Source organism: Lethenteron reissneri, chromosome 23, assembly GCF_015708825.2.
Source record: "Lethenteron reissneri isolate LAM-NWPU_2019-01 chromosome 23, ASM1570882v1, whole genome shotgun sequence".
NCBI classification, from domain to species: domain Eukaryota; kingdom Metazoa; phylum Chordata; class Hyperoartia; order Petromyzontiformes; family Petromyzontidae; genus Lethenteron; species Lethenteron reissneri.
The window spans coordinates 6,709,493-6,726,377 of NC_083801.1; the positions used below are offsets into that span (position 1 = coordinate 6,709,493).

Consider the following 16,885-nt stretch of genomic DNA (forward strand, 5'->3'; position numbering starts at 1 on the left):
CAGGCTCACAAATGCTCGTCCCGTTGCGGTATCATAATCAATTTCGCGGGATAGACTCGGCGGCGGCGGGCATGCTGCTGTCCCCGTCTAATACTGCTACCAAGGGTCTAGCACTGGTTGTGGCCCAGACAATTGTTTGGCCGGGTCAGCCTCAGTTTTTGCAAGTTTTGAACGGGGGGGCGGAGGGCATGTTGGTTGCGGCCGGCACGGTTCTTGCTCATGCCACTACCGCATTTACGGTCCACGATGGGGATCGCCAGCAAGGGTTGGCGGCGGGGATTGAGCCTTCGGAAACGTCCGACGATCGCTGGATCGCCGAGTTATGTCAGGAAAATTCGTCCTTGGCCACACACCAACGGGACGCGTTTCGGGCGCTTTTGTCCGACTACTCTGACGTTTTCAGCAAAAACGATTTCGTACTGGGGTGCACTTCGCTGTTGTCCCATCACATTGATACTGGGGGGGCTAGCCCTATACGGATGAATCCACACCGGCTGAGTCCCTCGGAGAGGGACCACGTGCGCGGCGCGGTGGACGACAACCTAGCCGCTGACATTATCTCCCTGTTGAATAGTCCATGGGGCGCTCCCGTTGTCCTCCTGAAGAAAAAGGATGGCAGCCTCCGCTTCTGTGTTGATTTCCGGAAGCTTAATAAAGTTTTGGTGGTGGACGAGTACCCTCTGCCGCGAATGGATGACTCCCTCGATGCCTTGTTAGGGGCGCGATACTTTTCTACTCTCGATCTCTCCTCTGGCTTTTGGCAACTTCCCCTCGACGAGTCGTCGAGGGAAAAGACAGCGTTTCGTACGCCTCAGGGGCTGTTCCAATTTAACTGCCTTCCCATGGGACTGAACGCCGCTCCCGCCATGTTCCAGCGGTTGATGGAACTGGTGTTGACTGGGTTACAATGGGACGCGTGCCTGATATATTTAGACGACGTCATTGTGTTCAGTCATACGTTCCAAGAATACCTTCGGAGATTGCGGGCTGTGTTCGGCAGAATGCGTTCCGCGAATCTCATGTTCAAACCCAAAAAGTGCCACCTCTTGCAATGCTCCATGTGCCATTTGGAACATATTGTCAGCTCAGACGGTGTAGCCACAGACCCGGACAAGACGTTGTGCGTCCGGGACTGGCCGGCCCCCACCTCGGTGGGGGAGGTGCATCGGTTTGTCGGGTTTGCGTCCTACTACCGTCGATTCGTACACAGTTTCGCCACTATCGCAAGACTGCTGCACCTCCTCACGGCGAAAAATCAGAGGTTCAAGTGGGGACCGGAGGAGGAGAACGCGTTCCGCAACCTTCACGATTGATTGGCGACCACGCCAACACTTGATTACCCCAATTTCTCATTGCTCTTTATTCTGGACACGGATGCCAGTGATACGGGCATTGGCGCCATCCTGTCCCAGTGTAAGAACGGCGTAAAGTGCGTGGTGGTGTATGGGAGCCGCGTTCTCTCGTCGGCGGAAACCCGCTATTGTGTGACCCGTCGGGAATTGTTGGCGATTGTTAATTTCGTTCGCCAATATCGGCCATACCTATATGGCAGGAAATTCATGGTACGCATGGACCATGCCGCCTTGCAATATTCTTTGAAAATCGAACAGCCCTCTGGCCAGCTGTCGCAATGGTTGGAGACGCTGCAGGAATTCTCGTTTGACATTCAGTACCGTAAAGGTTCTCGTCATGGTAATGCGGACACACTCTCCCGCCTGCCACAGGTATCCTCTTGCTCGTGCGCCTCGGGTACTAATCGGTGCACGCGCCCCCCTCAGCCCCTTCGGCCGGTCATGTCCGCGATGGTGGATTCCGCGGACCCGACCTGTCCGGGGCTGGCTGACAGGGTGTTGAACTTGCCGCGTTTGGTGTAGGTCCGCGAGCAGCTGTTGGACGAATCACTGACCTCGTTGCGGAGTCAGGCGGGCAAGCCGCAGGGGTACTCGTCTACGGACACTTTTCCGAGAGCGGCCCTCCGGGACGGGTTGCTCATGTGGAGGGATGATTTGCTGGGCCATTGGCGCTTTGTGGTCCCGGTCGCGCTGCGGTATGAATTGGTTCAGGTACTGCACGCCGAGAAGTTGTTACATCTTGGCGTGCAGAAAACCTTGCTCACGTTACAATGAGACTATTTTTGGCATGGCATGACGGCTGACGTCGCTAAAGACATTCAAGCCTGTCCCGAGTGCGTTCGTCGGAAGTCACCGAGACAGCGTTATGTTCCTCACGGAGGCGCGGGATGCGGCACGGTTGGCCACGTCTAAAACCCAGGCCCATAACGAGCGGTGTGCTCAGCGCTCCCAACGCGCATCGCCATGGCATGTGGGGGACCGGGCCTGGCTCCATTGGCCACAGGTGCCGGTGGGGACCTCTCCTAAGCTGCACAGACCTTGGCAAGGTCCGGTGGAATTGATTGAGGTTCCTAGTCCCCAGTGCGCACGCATCTGGGTGGGGTCGCGCCGTTGGTATATCCACACTTCCCGGTTGAAGCCCTTCTTTGCCCCTCGCGTCGGTTCGTTATTCCCTAAAGTTGCCTTGCCGGTGTCTGATGTGTCTGGCGTGCCACCCCCCTTGCCTGTTCAACCTCCAAAGGCGCCTCTTGTACCTCCCACAGGCTCGGCGACCTTGAGCCAACCTGACGCAGGGGATCCTGCACCAGACAGGCCTCCACCAGCGGCGAGGGATGTCGATCCCACCACTCTTACAACCCCGCCTTGATTGCAGTCGGCGAGGGCCCCTATTCTCGCGAAGGATGGGCTGGCATCCCGTACCAGATCCAAGTCCCTTCCCTTCCATTGATTGCCGTTTTTTATTGTGTGTTGTTCTTTATTCCGATTGTCCGTTACGGTGTTACTGTCGCTCGCACATTGTTGTCTTGTCTTGATTTAGCCGGGACGGCCTAATCTTTTACACCGGGGGGGGGGGGGGGGGTGATGTAATGCGAGAATATGTGGGGTTTCGCCGCCCCAGCCCCTAAGCCAGTCGGGTGCCACGAAGCATCAGGGGCAGGGTCTAAGGGCGGAGCTGGGAGGCGTTAAGGGAGGGGTATTATCTGGAAGGTTCTTAAGGGGTGTGGCGAAGGGAAGGAGTCTGGGTGACGTGGAAAGGGGATATAAGGGGGAGCCAGAAGGGGCTCGGGGTCAGTTGGTGGGATCTGGAAGCTGGGCCACGTCGGGAGTCTCCTCGAACCATCGGCCACGTGGAGACAGCTCCCAGCGCGCCGTCTGCCAGCGGTGCGCGGGAGCGGGGGAAGCGTGAGAGCGGCGCGGGATCGGGACGTCAGTTCTACGGCGTGCCGCGGAGTGACCGAGAGAGCGGAACGCGAGCTGTCCATAACGAATAAATAAAGAGATGGGGACACTGTCCCTTGTCGTCGACGCGTTTTATTACACATGCATCAGATGTGTTTAAGAATATGTTTAACACTCATATTTTATGTCATCAGCAAATCAGCAGTCTGGTTATTCTTATCACCATTTAAATGTATGTCTTTGTTTCTCTGATGAAATAAGCTCATGTACAGGAGCTACAGTAGCTGGATTATCCCATCGCAGGAACAGAGAGTGGGTAGATGATGGCTTATGATTATGGTGGTTGGCGTGTCAGGTATGTCCGTATGTGCTGAGACTACTGACGTTCTTTCAATGTTGCTCCTGTAATCACCATTGTTTGCATACCTCTCATTTCTGCCAAAGGTATCAAGTAGCGGTGACAAAACGGAAGGAGACAGAGCTCCACAGTGGAAGTATCTACAATCAACATGACCCTTGGACTCCTGCCGTTTACTTTCAGGACTTCATAAATGACAATGAGAACATTGTCAATCAGGTTGCTTGCATTAGATTTAGATTCTTACTTAAATTACCTTCAAAAGCACATCTCATTTTCATTGGCAGCGTGTACCCATCCACACTTTACACCACCACACGTGACCCATTTATACGGCTGGGTTGACAAATTCGGGGTTTTAAGAAAGGTGAAACATGACCACAAAATGTCACGTAAAACTGAAATATAGCAATGCAATGGAGACTTGTGCAATCAGCACGGATTGGCTTTGTACAGCGCGAAAAAAGTTCAAGTCTATAGAGTTGTGCTAACGCCATTGCCTGTGGCCGTGCCGCTGGGCAGGACCTGGTGGCCTGGGTGACGGTGGGCTTTGTGCACATCCCCCACTCGGAGGACGTCCCCAACACAGCCACCGCCTGCAACGGCGCGGGCTTCTTCTTCCGACCGTTCAACTTCTACGACGAGGACCCATCAGTGGCCTCGCGGGACGTCGTGATCCTGCGGCCAGGGCCCCCCGGCTCGGGAGAGACGCGCGTGTCCTGGTGGACGGAGCAGAGCCCCACTGAGCCCAGCGTCTGCTTGCCCGACATTCAGCCGCTCACCTACAACGGGACGCGCGGTCCCGTGTAAAAAGCGCACAGCAACTCTGCAGTGATTCGCATATGGTGTTTATAACAAAAAACTGTTCATTAGCAAAAATGAATCTGTAGTGTCGATGAAGGAGCAGCTTATCGTGAAATAAAAACGAGATTTCTTCATGCTCAAATAAAGCTAAATGTTTCTGGGCAGCCATCGTATCCTTTGGCAACCCTAGAGCCAGATGTGGAAATTTCACTTTTCTCCACAGTGGTAATAATTTTATATATGCAGGTGGATTGATACCATGAAAAATACCCTGCATAAGCTCCGATTTGTTTGTCAATGTGTCATTTGTGCTGGCCGGAATTATAGCCTCCAGATGTTCTCAGCACTGGGAGTCTTTACAAAGATTGCACGACGGTATGAATCCTGCGGCCATGCAAACAAAGTATGTAGTGAAGTGCAAAACCACACTGTGAAACTGGGGATGTTTAACCTCTTTGACGACAGACATTCTTAACAGTGGACAATTGTGTGTGGCATAAACTAAAAACAGGGCTTAGTTTCTCACTCGATATTTTCCGGAATGCTCCTAGTCTGGTTTGGAGTACGGATTATTCACGTATATAGTACAAGGTACACATATATTCCAAAAATGTTACCCTATAGTTACAATACATATAGAATATAAGATGCATGGACTCGCAATTGTTTTCGACAAAATTAGGCAAAATGTTTGTGGTGTGGCAAAGTAATACCCGGAACAGTGTTTTGGACTATTCCAACTGATTATAAGCACTAATAAAAAGCACATGTTGAAAATGAATCACATATAAATACTGTGATGGTGCTTTGGTAACATTTCTCGACTTACAATTCGGACGGCTGTGAGCGCAATAGCAGTCAGGAGCTAACTCATCCTATGTTAGCTGTTCTAACAGTATCGTGGCCAAATACATTTCATTCACAGCAATATCGAATCATTATTTGTTTCATCTATTCCGTTTCTTGTTTCGTGTGATTTAATGATAATATTCCAAGGACGGCGTCTTTGATGCTCTATTTTGTTGTGCTCATTTATTGGTCTCCCTTGACAACTGCTCCATGGTCTGTATATCATAGCAACAAAGGTGACTGTCAGAACATTTACATGGGAAGAAGACACGCGTTGCACTTGTTGGGAAATGGCGACTCCATGAAAGCAATCCGAGCCACATGTTTGGGGTGACAGAATGTGTATGCATAAATAAGGAAATGTATTAAAGCTGAGAAGACAGCCTATGCTAGAACCCGAAATACTGTATGCAGTACCGATAATCGCCATCAGCAACTACAGCAATCATTTTCAATTCACTGCTGCATTGTGAGTGTCTCCAGCTGTCTGCAGTGGCAAAAAGCACAGCACAGTATTTTTTATAGACTGCATTGTGTGACCTCATCGTTGTCCCTCTCCTGACTGTTTGGTTTAATCCCCCGCTTGAAACTAATGAGGTTGCTTTGAAATGTTATAAACAGCAGAACCAGGGATAATATCCGAAGAAGAAATAAAAATAAGTTAAACATGGACTGTACTGGTGGTCAGTCATTGTATGCGGCTCAAGAGGGAGTTACACATGTTTGCAGTTACCACTGCAATGTGGTAACTGCAATTCTAGGTTGCAATTGTAATGTATTACTTACGGTTAGTAGCTCAGCTTGAGATTATATTTAGCATACTGATGATACTATGTAGTTTATACTTTAGCGTTTTACGTGGTTGTTTAGTTACTGCAGCTACATACTATTAACATTCCTTCCCTTTATTAATGCTACCCCTACCCCCTCCCTTTGATGCTGCTAATCCTGCATAATACATGGGCATAATATGACTTTGAAAACCCCCCGCCCACCTCCTACGCATTTCACAAGTAGCACTAATCGCATTCCTGAATTTCCCATAAATATGCTAAATTCCTCTTCATATGCAAATTATTTTGTCAAGGCGCTCTTCCTCCTCCCTCCCAGCTTAAATAGACGCTCCAAGCCTAGGACATGTCATTCAGACTCTGTCTTATCGACAGACATGTTCTTCACCTGAGGACGGCTGCTTGCGTTGTGGCCGAAACGTCGCGAGAATTATTTTATTATTTTTTATTTTTATTATTTTATTACTTCCCTTCTACGTGACTTTACCGAAAGAACCAAGAAGATGAATCCCTGCTGTCACGAAAGCTTTAAATCGAAATACTGTGAAATAATGACGAAGAAAAGGGAACAAAAGCAGAAGAGTATGCAGAATGTTTCATGCCTGGAATTATACTCAGGAAGAGAATCACATGGGTTATACACAACTATACACAAGTTAGAGATATTGAAATGGGCAAGTGTGCATAAGAGAGATGGATTGTTGCATCTCAAGGCCATGAGATGGTCACGACTTGGGGAGGCCTTCATCCAACGCTGCACGTAATACAATCTTCTGTCGTATGGCGGGAGGAAAAAGCAACCGTTTTTTAAAATGTGTTAATGTTCAAGTCGAATATTTTTCAACCAACCAAAGAGGCAGTCAACGCTGTGTGAATTGCAGCGACACCGCCAGGATGTTGCAGAGGTCAGTGATGGGTTAGATATTTGGACTTTCACCACAGTGGCAGTTTGACGATTCTTTGATCTTCCATTTATGTTGTGTTCAAATTCAGTTTAGCATGGTCCTTAGTTGGCAGTGCTTCAATATGGCTTTTATTTACCACATCCATAGCCTGCCAGGATGTCATCCAACGAGTGCCGATGTCTTTATTTCCCACTGCTAAAGCAGCGGAGGTGTGTATGCAGAAAGGAAGCCTAGATTTCAACCTCGGGCGTGGGGGTTCTTTTTCGCTCTCACTGGAGCGGCAGAGTGATGTCCATAATGTTGTGTTACTCCTATGTCAGCACGGCATCACATGGAAGGCAATGCTCAGTTTACATTGCTTCGTTGATAAAAATTAGATCTCACAATTGCTGACAAACCACAAACAAGCTGGAAGGCAGCCAGGCGGTGAGCCACATGGCTCACGTGGATTAGAAACACAAGCCACATGGCTCATTGCCTGGCTGGATAGATCACAAGTTATGATATGATATTTAAAATACAAATTTAAGTTTTTAAAAGCTTAAACATTCTTGTCTGAAAAGTGATTGGATGGGGTACAGTTGTAGTATCTGCAAAAAGGATGCCACGTAGGGCATAGAGGTCACTTTCAAGGGGTGAGATTAATTAAACAAAAACATGGATGATGCAAAACATATAGAATGGGGGTGAAAATATAGTCGTCTGTTGTTAGAGCTGGTAGCTTGGGAGGCCTTCATTCAGCAGTGGATTTATCACAACTGAGGAGCACCTAATAAGTATACCACCATGCATGTAAGAAAATTCTGTATGCTTTCTCAAAAACGATTAATCTGTAACTTTCCCATGAAAGGGATTTGAAAGTGAAGGGTTTTGTACATGAAAGCATGAAACAAGGTGAGGTAAAAAATGGGAAAAGCAGACACTTAATATTAAATTAATAGATAGGCTCTAATTCAGGGTAAATTTATATTTAGAGAGGAAAGTATAAAGCCTGAACTTGAACAGCTAATGGTGCAGGTGACAGGGAGAAGAAAATTCCAGATTAACAAGGCAACGGAGGAGTGGCCATCGAATTCGTGCAGGTTCCCTGGGATGTTGAAAGATAGCTTTTATTTCTGCATCAAATAGGAATGAAATGAGAGTATCACACTGTATTTTATTCCTAGATGTACCATGTTAATGCACGACTTTTCCATTTGTAACTTGACCACGTAAGAGTTGTTTTTGGATTATTATGTTTGTGCTGTAGTAACCAGGTTGCTATGGTGTAATCAGGTCCCCATTGAAAATTAGCTTGTATTGCCGAATGAGTGTTACCTCTGTCAAAATAAAACCTTAACCCTGACTTAAAGCTTTCGTGACTGCAGGAATTCATACTCTTTGGGTCTTTCGGTAAAGTCACGTAGATAGAAAAAAAAATCACGACGTTTCGATCGCAACACAAGCAATCGTCCTCAAGTGAAAAAATATAAAAAAAGATATAGATATGTTTTCACCTGAGGACGATTGCTTGTGTTGAGATAGAAACGTCGTGATTTTTTAAACTATTTTTCGATCTACGTGACTTTACCGAAAGACCCAAAGAGTATAAAACCTGAACCTCAAATCATTAAAGTGCAATAATTACATTGACTAGCACACATTACTTGAAAGGGATAATGCCCAACATATGAGACTGGTGATGGATTGAGCGATAATGGAAGAGAATCCACCCCCAAGTCGACAACTGTGGAAACGGAGCAACGAAAATTTAGATTTGTGGCATCGTAGGACAACGAGTGATGGAGATGGGGTCGGGAGGCATTCATCCAGCAGTGGAACGGCAACGCCTGATGATGATGATGGCACTGTCAGAGTATGATATATGAGCTTTTGGAACACCATCCAGTCGCTAAGCTGAATTCCCACTAGCAGTTCTGCACATCCATGTGGAAATCATACGGTCATCCCACCCCGCAATTTCCAGTAGTCCAACCCACATCTTGTATATATAAAAAAAAACATTTTATCCCCACCCTCTTTGTCTTAGACGTAACCTCTGATACATTACTGTATACATGCAGTGGCAGAGGCTGAAATATGTTTTAACAAAGAAAAGTAAACAGGAAATAAGTTACACGATGATGCCCCCATAAATGTACAAGACTGCTTTCGAATCACGGATTGTGTAAGCACTTGTTGTCGCATTTAGTCGTTAGATTCGACTTGATACACGTGTCCAGGGCTTGGCAGTCTCAGCACTGAGAGAGAGATCTGAAGAGTGGAAGGTAAGATTGCATGATTACACACACACACGTTGAAGTAATTTACCGATGCTGATAATGTGAACAACAATAACACCCAATTTGTGACGCACTTATTTTATTAATTGGAGTATTGTTCGATCGAGAACTCGAAGGTGCGGAGCCGGAGCTTCAACACCCTTATTTGTCAGCTTGAACCAGTTGCTTGAAGGTGGATTCGTGCTTGGATGCAGGGAATGTACTATCTTGATTTTAAGCTTTCGTGACTGCAGAAATTACTCTTTGGTTCTTTCGGTAAAGTCACGTAGAAAGAAAATAAAATAACATGTTGTTCCACCTTGATGACGATTGCTTGTGCTGAAATCGAAACGTCGTTTTCTATTATTTAATTTATTTTCTTTCTACGTGACTTTACCGAAAGAAGCAAAGATGAATGCACTATGTTTACGTGTGTACGTCCAGGACCTCCCATCCTGCCTCAAGAGGACCAAGGGATTTTAAGGCCCCAAAAGAGGTCAGGCTGACACAACGGGCCTTGGAAAGCGACGATGCTGAGAAGCAAAACCTTGATGCCAGGTGTCTCGGCCTCTCTGTGCGCTGCGTTACACCGCTAGCTGAGTAGTTAACCTCGCGTCCAATAAACCCTCAGAGCCAGGGTGAACATCCGACTCAAATCGTAATTTATACTGGTAGGAACGAAGTGGACCAGCCTACAATAGATTATATCGTCCGTCCGTCCGATGTCCGATTACGTATAGCAACATCGTCCCCTACTGAAAATACTTGGCATGACCCTACAAAAACCTTTAGACTCTGTGAGGCTTTCCTGGCTAAACAAGTGTAACATTCCTTTATAATTCCCTCAGATAGCTTTTAATTAAAACATTTAAATTAATGAGGCTTTCCTGGCTAAACACGTGTAACATTCCCTTATAATTCCCTGAGATAGCTTTTAATTAAAACTTTGAAATTAAATAAAAAACTCACAGCACCCTAAAGCCTACAGCTAGGCCTAAAGCCTATAACTAGGCCTCAAAGTCTCCCTTCGTATCGTACCCCCGTGTGTGTGAAAGGGAGTTAATGTTTAACAATGTTACATTCCCTGATGTTTTAAAATAGAAACATTTACACTTAAAGCTTTTACATTAATAATTAAAGCATTTAAATTATACATTAATAATTAAAACATTTAAATTAAAAATTAACTCACAGCGCCCTAAAGCCTACAGCTAGGCCTAAAGCCTAGAACTAGGCCTCAAAATCTACCTTCGGATCGTCCGATTAGGTGTAGCAACATCGCCCCCTACTGCAAACACTTGGCAGGACCCTACGAAAACCTTTAGACTCAGTGAGGCTTTCCTGGCTAAACAAGTGTAACATTCCCTTATAATTCCCTGAGATAGTTTTTAAGTAAAACATTTCAATTACAAATGTACTCGCAGCGTCCTAAAGCCTACAGCTAGGCCTACAGCCTACAACTAGGCCTCAAACTCTCCCTTCGTATCGTACCCCCCCGCGTGTGTGAAAGGGAGTTAATGTTTAACAATGTTACATTCCCTGATGCTTTTAAATAGAAACATTTAAATTTAAAGCTTTTACGTAAAAATAAACTCCCTACCCCCCCGTCGTCGGCGGGTCTCCAGCCTAGAGCCAGGCCTGGGAATCTCTCCCCCGCTAGGGGTGTATTGGGCGGGGCTACAGCGGTAGGGGGCGGGGCTACGCGGGGCTGGGCGGGGCTACTGCGGCAGGGGGCGTGGCCACGAGGTGCAGGGCGGGGCTACGCGGGGTTGGGGCGGGGTTACGGCGGTAAGGGGCGGGGCCACGAGCTGGGGGCGGGGACACCGAGATGGGGCGGGGCCACGGGTGGCCGGGGCGGGGTTACGCGGGTGGAGGGCGGGGCCACGGGGGCGGAGCGGGGCCACGGGGGACCGGGGCGGGGTCAAGCGGTGTGAGGCGGAGCTTAGCGCGATGGCGGGAGGGGCCGATGGCGAAAAGGGCCGGAGTCTACAGTCGAGAATACAGTACCGGGGGCGAGAAGGCGGGGCTAATAGTCATAGAGGCGTGGCTTACCCCAAGAGGTCACGACCATGGGGGCGGAGTGTGGGAGGGGCAGAGCAGAAAGGAAGTAGAGATACATCACGTGAGGGCTGCGTGAACCAATCGTATCCCGCGTCTCGCGTTATCGGTTCCCGCGCGTGTCGTGATTTGTCATATGAAACAAGAACGTGGAGTCCAGCGGACCAATCGCGAGGCGTCTTGCTGGGGGTGGGGGGGGGTCGGTTCACTCGTGCTGCCATTGGATGCGCGCGCCGCGGGCGCGTGGTTGGTTATCCTAAGAATGAATTAATGGGGACGTCCAATTTATTTCAATGCGAATTTAGCGTTACTAAAACAATAGCTGTGTGTAATTCACGCAGTGAGGGAAAACTGTTACTGGTAGGAACGAAGTGGACCAGCCTACAATAGATTATATCGTCCGTCCGTTTGTCCGTCCGTCCGTCCGTGTAGCAACATCGCCCCCTACTGCAAACACTTGGCATGACCCTACAAAAACCTTTAGACTCAGTGACGCTTTCCTGGCTAAACAAGTGTAACATTCCCTTATAATTCCCTCAGATAGCTTTTAATTAAAACATTTAAATTAATGAGGCTTTCCTGGCTAAACAAGTGTAACATTCCCTTATAATTCCCTGAGATAGCTTTTAATTTAAACTTTTCAATTAAAATTTAACTCACAGCGCCCTAAAGCCTACAGCTAGGCCTAAAGCCTCGAACTACGCCTCAAACTCTCCCTTCGTATTGTACCCCCGCGTGTGTGCAAGGGAGTTAATGTTTAACAATGTTACATTCCCTGATGCTTTTAAATAGAAACATTTACATTTAAAGCTTTTACATAAATAATTAAAACATTAAAATTAAAAATTAACTCACAGCGGCCTAACGCCTACAGCTAGGCCTAAGGCCTAGAAGTAGGCCTCACACTCTCCCTTCGTATCGTCCGATTCGGTGTAGCAACATCGCCCCCTACTGCAAACACTTGGCAGGACCCAACAAAAACCTTTAGACTCAGTGGGGCTTTCCTGGCTAAACAAGTGTAATAATACATTATGTTTATATCCTTTGGTTATTCGTTCCTACCAGCCCACCCCGCAGGGTCCTGTTTGAATTGAACGAGGTAAAACTGGTAAGAAAACAGCACAGATACGGCATCTGTTAATACCCGGAAACACCAACACAATGAATGAACACCACAGCATGTTTCTAAACAATAGATCCTGGATGGACCAGGCACCTACATTACCACTGAATAGCTATACAAGAGCATACGCTGCTGTGTTACATAAAGGCACATCGTGTATTCATCACACTGCACCCCAAATGTACAGTATTACACATAACACTAAATTGTGGATGAGATATTTCGTCATCCTTGCTCTCAGGATCGCAATATAGTTACTTGGGTACAAGTTTGACTCGACTTATTCGATTACAAGGAACATTCACAATAAGGCAAGTTGCAGGCTTCGTTGTTAACTAGGCCTCGTATTTATCATAACAATGTAACAGCATAATAAAGGCATTTACAGCATTATAACGATCATTCTAACATTATAACGGCATTCCCAGTATTATAAGAACATTAACGAACTTACAGACAATGCTTCTTAAAGTCCCACAATGGACAATTACAACTGGCTTCACTGGGACGCGATTTGTGCCGCCATCTTAAATTATGTGTAATGGCTGCCTCCAGCCTCGTTGTTGAAACTAGCAAATCGTAACTTCCTGGTCACGTGACCAAACTCAGCATCAAAACAGGAAATTCCTGTGTACATACGACCCCCCCCCCCTCCCCCATCTGCAGTGAGGCAAAACCCCTGCCGTGAGGCAGAACACCAGGATACAAAGGGCATGGGACCGGGTTGAAGCATGTATATCTGAAGCTCAAAACGCCCCAGACACAGTGGCCTCAATTCAGTGGGCCATACAGCGAGTGAAGGTGAGCAGCTCAAGCTACAAGCTGCTAGCAAATAAATACATTTCCCCCCTGATGAAGGTGAAAACAGATGAGGGCATCGACGGAGTGCGCATGCAAGAACACTTCCTTGAACTGCTCGATGATAATGTGCAGGCAGTGATACAAGACGCAACGGACCGTGTGGAACGCTTAAGAGAGACACGATCCCAGCACTCTGTCTCATCCAAGTCCACCACAAGATCTAAAGGCTCAGCGCACTCACAGACATCATCTACTAGTATGGCAGCAGCTCAGGCACGTGAAGCAGCAAAAGCAGCAAACGCCCGTATCTCCTACATGGCGGAAGAGGAAGCCATGCTAATTGAAAAGGCCCACATACAAGAAGAAGCAAGCATAGCAACTGCTGCCGCACGGAAGGAAGCAGAGCAAGAGAGTATATTAGCAACTAATTTTCTTGAATACCTACCATGGCGTGAACCCCATCGTAGAGAAATTGCCATTTCATGTGCAGGAAAAATGGAGAACAGCGGGTTCAAGATACAAGTCAGAGCATCAGGCTGCATTCCCCCCATTCTCCTTTTTCTCAAAGTTTATCTGCAACCTGGCTAAGACCAGAAATGACCCGAGTTTTATGTTTGGCACCACAGGGATCTCCAGTCCAGATCTCCCAAAAATGGAAAGGGCAATGGCGAAACGAAGAACAGCGAGAGTGCCAATTTCCGTACACAAGACTGAGGTCTCTCCTACGACATTCGCAAACTCCGTCCAGGCAACCACCACAAAGAAAAAGATAGAGGATCCAGAAAAGCAATGCCCATTGCATGATGAACCTCACTCCCTCCAGAAATGCCGTGAGTTCAGGAGGAAGCCATTGGAAGAGCAGAAGAACATGCTGAAAGAAATTGGAGTGTGCTTCAAATGCTGTGCTTCTACTAACCATCTTGCAAGGAATTGCAAGGCAGATATCAAGTGCGAGGAATGTGGCAGTGACAAACACGCAACTGCTCTGCACACATTTTACTCCAAACCCAGTGGCACTAAGGCTTCCGATCCCGAACCAGAGCACGGCGGGGAGCAAGGTGAGACCACCGCACTCACTTAGTCAATCACAACCAAATGCACAGAAGTCTGTGGGGAAGGCTTCAAAGGAAGATCTTGCTCAAAGACATGCCTCGTCCGAGTGTATCCCAAAGGACATCCTGAAAGGGCAGTAAGGATGTATGCCATAATTGACGACCAGAGCAACAAGTCTTTGGCAAGGTCAGCTAAGCGTATGTGGGAATTCCTTTTCTTATACGCTCAGAACATGCTCAGGACTGATAGAGACAGCGGGAAGAAGAGCGAGCAGCCTCATGGTGGAAACCATGGATAGCACCATGAAGCTAGCCCTTCCTACGGTGACAGAGTGCAATGAGATACCGGACGACATTAGTGAGATTCCCACGCCCGAAGTCGCACGTCACCACCCACACCTGAAACCCATAGCAGAGTTCATCCCGCCATTGGATCACGCGGCACAGATTTTACTTCTGCTTGGCAGGGACATGCTGAGAGTCCACAAGGTTCGTGTTCAACGCAACGGACCTCACGACGCTCCCTACGCCCAGAGACTCGACCTAGGATGGGTCATCGTAGGTGATGTTCGTCTCGATGGAACACACAAACCAGACCACATTAGCACATTCAGAACGAGTGTGCTCACGAATGGACACACGTCACTCTTCAAACCGTGCCCCAACCACTTCACGCTGAAAGAGAAACTCGAAGAGAGAAGTCAAGGCTGTACCTTGCAGACTTACAAAGAAACCACCACGATCAACACAACTTCGCTTGTACATCCACCGTTTTCACTGGATTTTGTTCCTCCACGTTTCTCCAAGCCAGTCATGACTGACAGGAAGAAGACAAAGATGAAGCTGCTGCTGATCGCTCTGCTGGTGGTCGTGGCAGTGGTTGCTGCGACCGTGGCCTCTCCGTTCCTAGACCCGGAGCTGTCGTCCGAGTGGGAATCCTGGAAGGAGTTCCATGGCAAGGCCCCGCAACCGGAACATACCATCCCAAGGCTCGAGCTGTGTGGAGCTGTTCTAGCTACGGAAGTGGCGGAACTGATCTTAGACGAATTGAACATTAAACTGTACGCGGTCAAGTTCTACACAGACAGTAAGGTAGTACTAGGCTATATAAACAACCAAACCAGAAGGTTCTACACCTACATCAGCAACCGGGTGGAACGCATCAGGAGATCGATGCCGCTGGAGCAATGGAATTACGTACCAACTGACCAGAATCTAGCAGATCTCGCAACTAGGTCCGTCCCTGCATCTCTGCTGAAGCAAACCATCTGGCTGACGGGTCCAACGTTCCTCTTACGACGTGACGGTGGCCAATGTACTAACAAAGAGACGTATGGACTCGTAGAACCCGAGTCAGCTAAGGAGATTCGTTCTCACGTGACAACTTTCGTAACAAATGTGCGACCAAGAAGTCCACTGAGTCCCCACCATTTTGAACATTTCTTGAAATGGACGACGCTCGTGCGAGCGATAGCACATCTAACACATATCGCAGACTGCTTCCATCGCCCGATAAGAGGCACCACTGGTAGCTGCAACGGATGGCATCACTGCACAGTGCCACGCACTGAAGATGAGCTTTCCAGAGCAAGGAAATCAATATTCCACTGTGTGCAACGAGCAGCTTATACAAGTGAGATCAATGCCATCAACCTTCCTAGGGTCAGCACCCTCAGGAAGTTAAACCCCAGGATGGCCAAAGACGGCTTGCTCAGGATCGGTGGTCGGCTAGGGAATGCAAAATTTGATGAAAATGAACGAAACCCCCTCATAATCCCAAGCCAGAGCCACATCGCAAATTTACTTGTGCGTTACTACCACGAGAAGGTGAAGCACCAAGGTCGGCACTTCACAGAAGGAGCAATCCGATCTGCAGGGTTGTGGATCGTTAGAGCAAAGAGGTGCATCACCAGCACAATGCACAAGTGTATCAGGTGTCGCAAGCTACGTGGAAAACAGGAAGAACAGAAAATGGCAGACCTCCCAGCCGATCGACTCAGTGTAGAACCTCCCTTCACCTCTGTAGGGATCGACGTGTTCGGACCATGGACAGTCATCTCCCGCCGCACCAGAGGAGGGCTCGCGAACAGCAAACGTTGGGCAGTGCTGTTTACCTGTATGAGTACACGAGCGGTGCACATCGAAGTCATCGAGCCCATGGACTCTGCAAGCTTTATAAATGCACTCCGGAGATTCTTCGCCATCAGAGGGCCAGCAGCAACTCCGTTCTGATTGTGGAACCAATTTCATTGGAGCATGTAAAGAGCTTAAGATCAATACGGAGAATGTCGAAGATGATTCTGTCCGGAAATACCTTAGTGACCAAGGCTGCACATGGATCTTCAATCCTCCTCACTCTTCACATATGGGTGGAGCCTGGGAACGCATGATCGGGATTGCTCGACGCATTCTCGACTCCATGCTGTGTGATGTCGGGTCCACACAGCTCTCACACGAGGTCTTGACCACTCTCATGGCCGATGTCTCAGCCATAATTAATTCAACACCCCTGATCTCCAGTCTCAACCGACCCGGAGTCACCATTCATCTTGACTCCTGCTACACTTCTTACCCAGAAGACAGACGTGCTCACAGCACCCACCGATGAGGTCAGCACTGCAGACCTCTACAG

General features: G+C 48.0%; 1 protein-coding gene across 4 annotated transcripts in view; it reads left to right on the forward strand.

Annotated features, from left to right (window-relative positions):
* The window catches only part of LOC133345892 (amiloride-sensitive amine oxidase [copper-containing]-like), a 50,009-nt gene that overhangs the window by 15,057 nt on the left and 18,067 nt on the right, over positions 1-16,885 (forward strand). For 3 of the 4 annotated variants that reach the window (XM_061556980.1, XM_061556979.1, XM_061556982.1), the window contains exon 4: positions 3,696-3,828. In XM_061556980.1, coding sequence (XP_061412964.1) covers positions 3,696-3,828 — 133 coding nt within the window. Of the gene's footprint in view, positions 1-3,695; positions 3,829-4,131; positions 5,933-16,885 lie in introns of those variants that run through there. The other variant, XM_061556981.1, reaches the window with a different exon arrangement.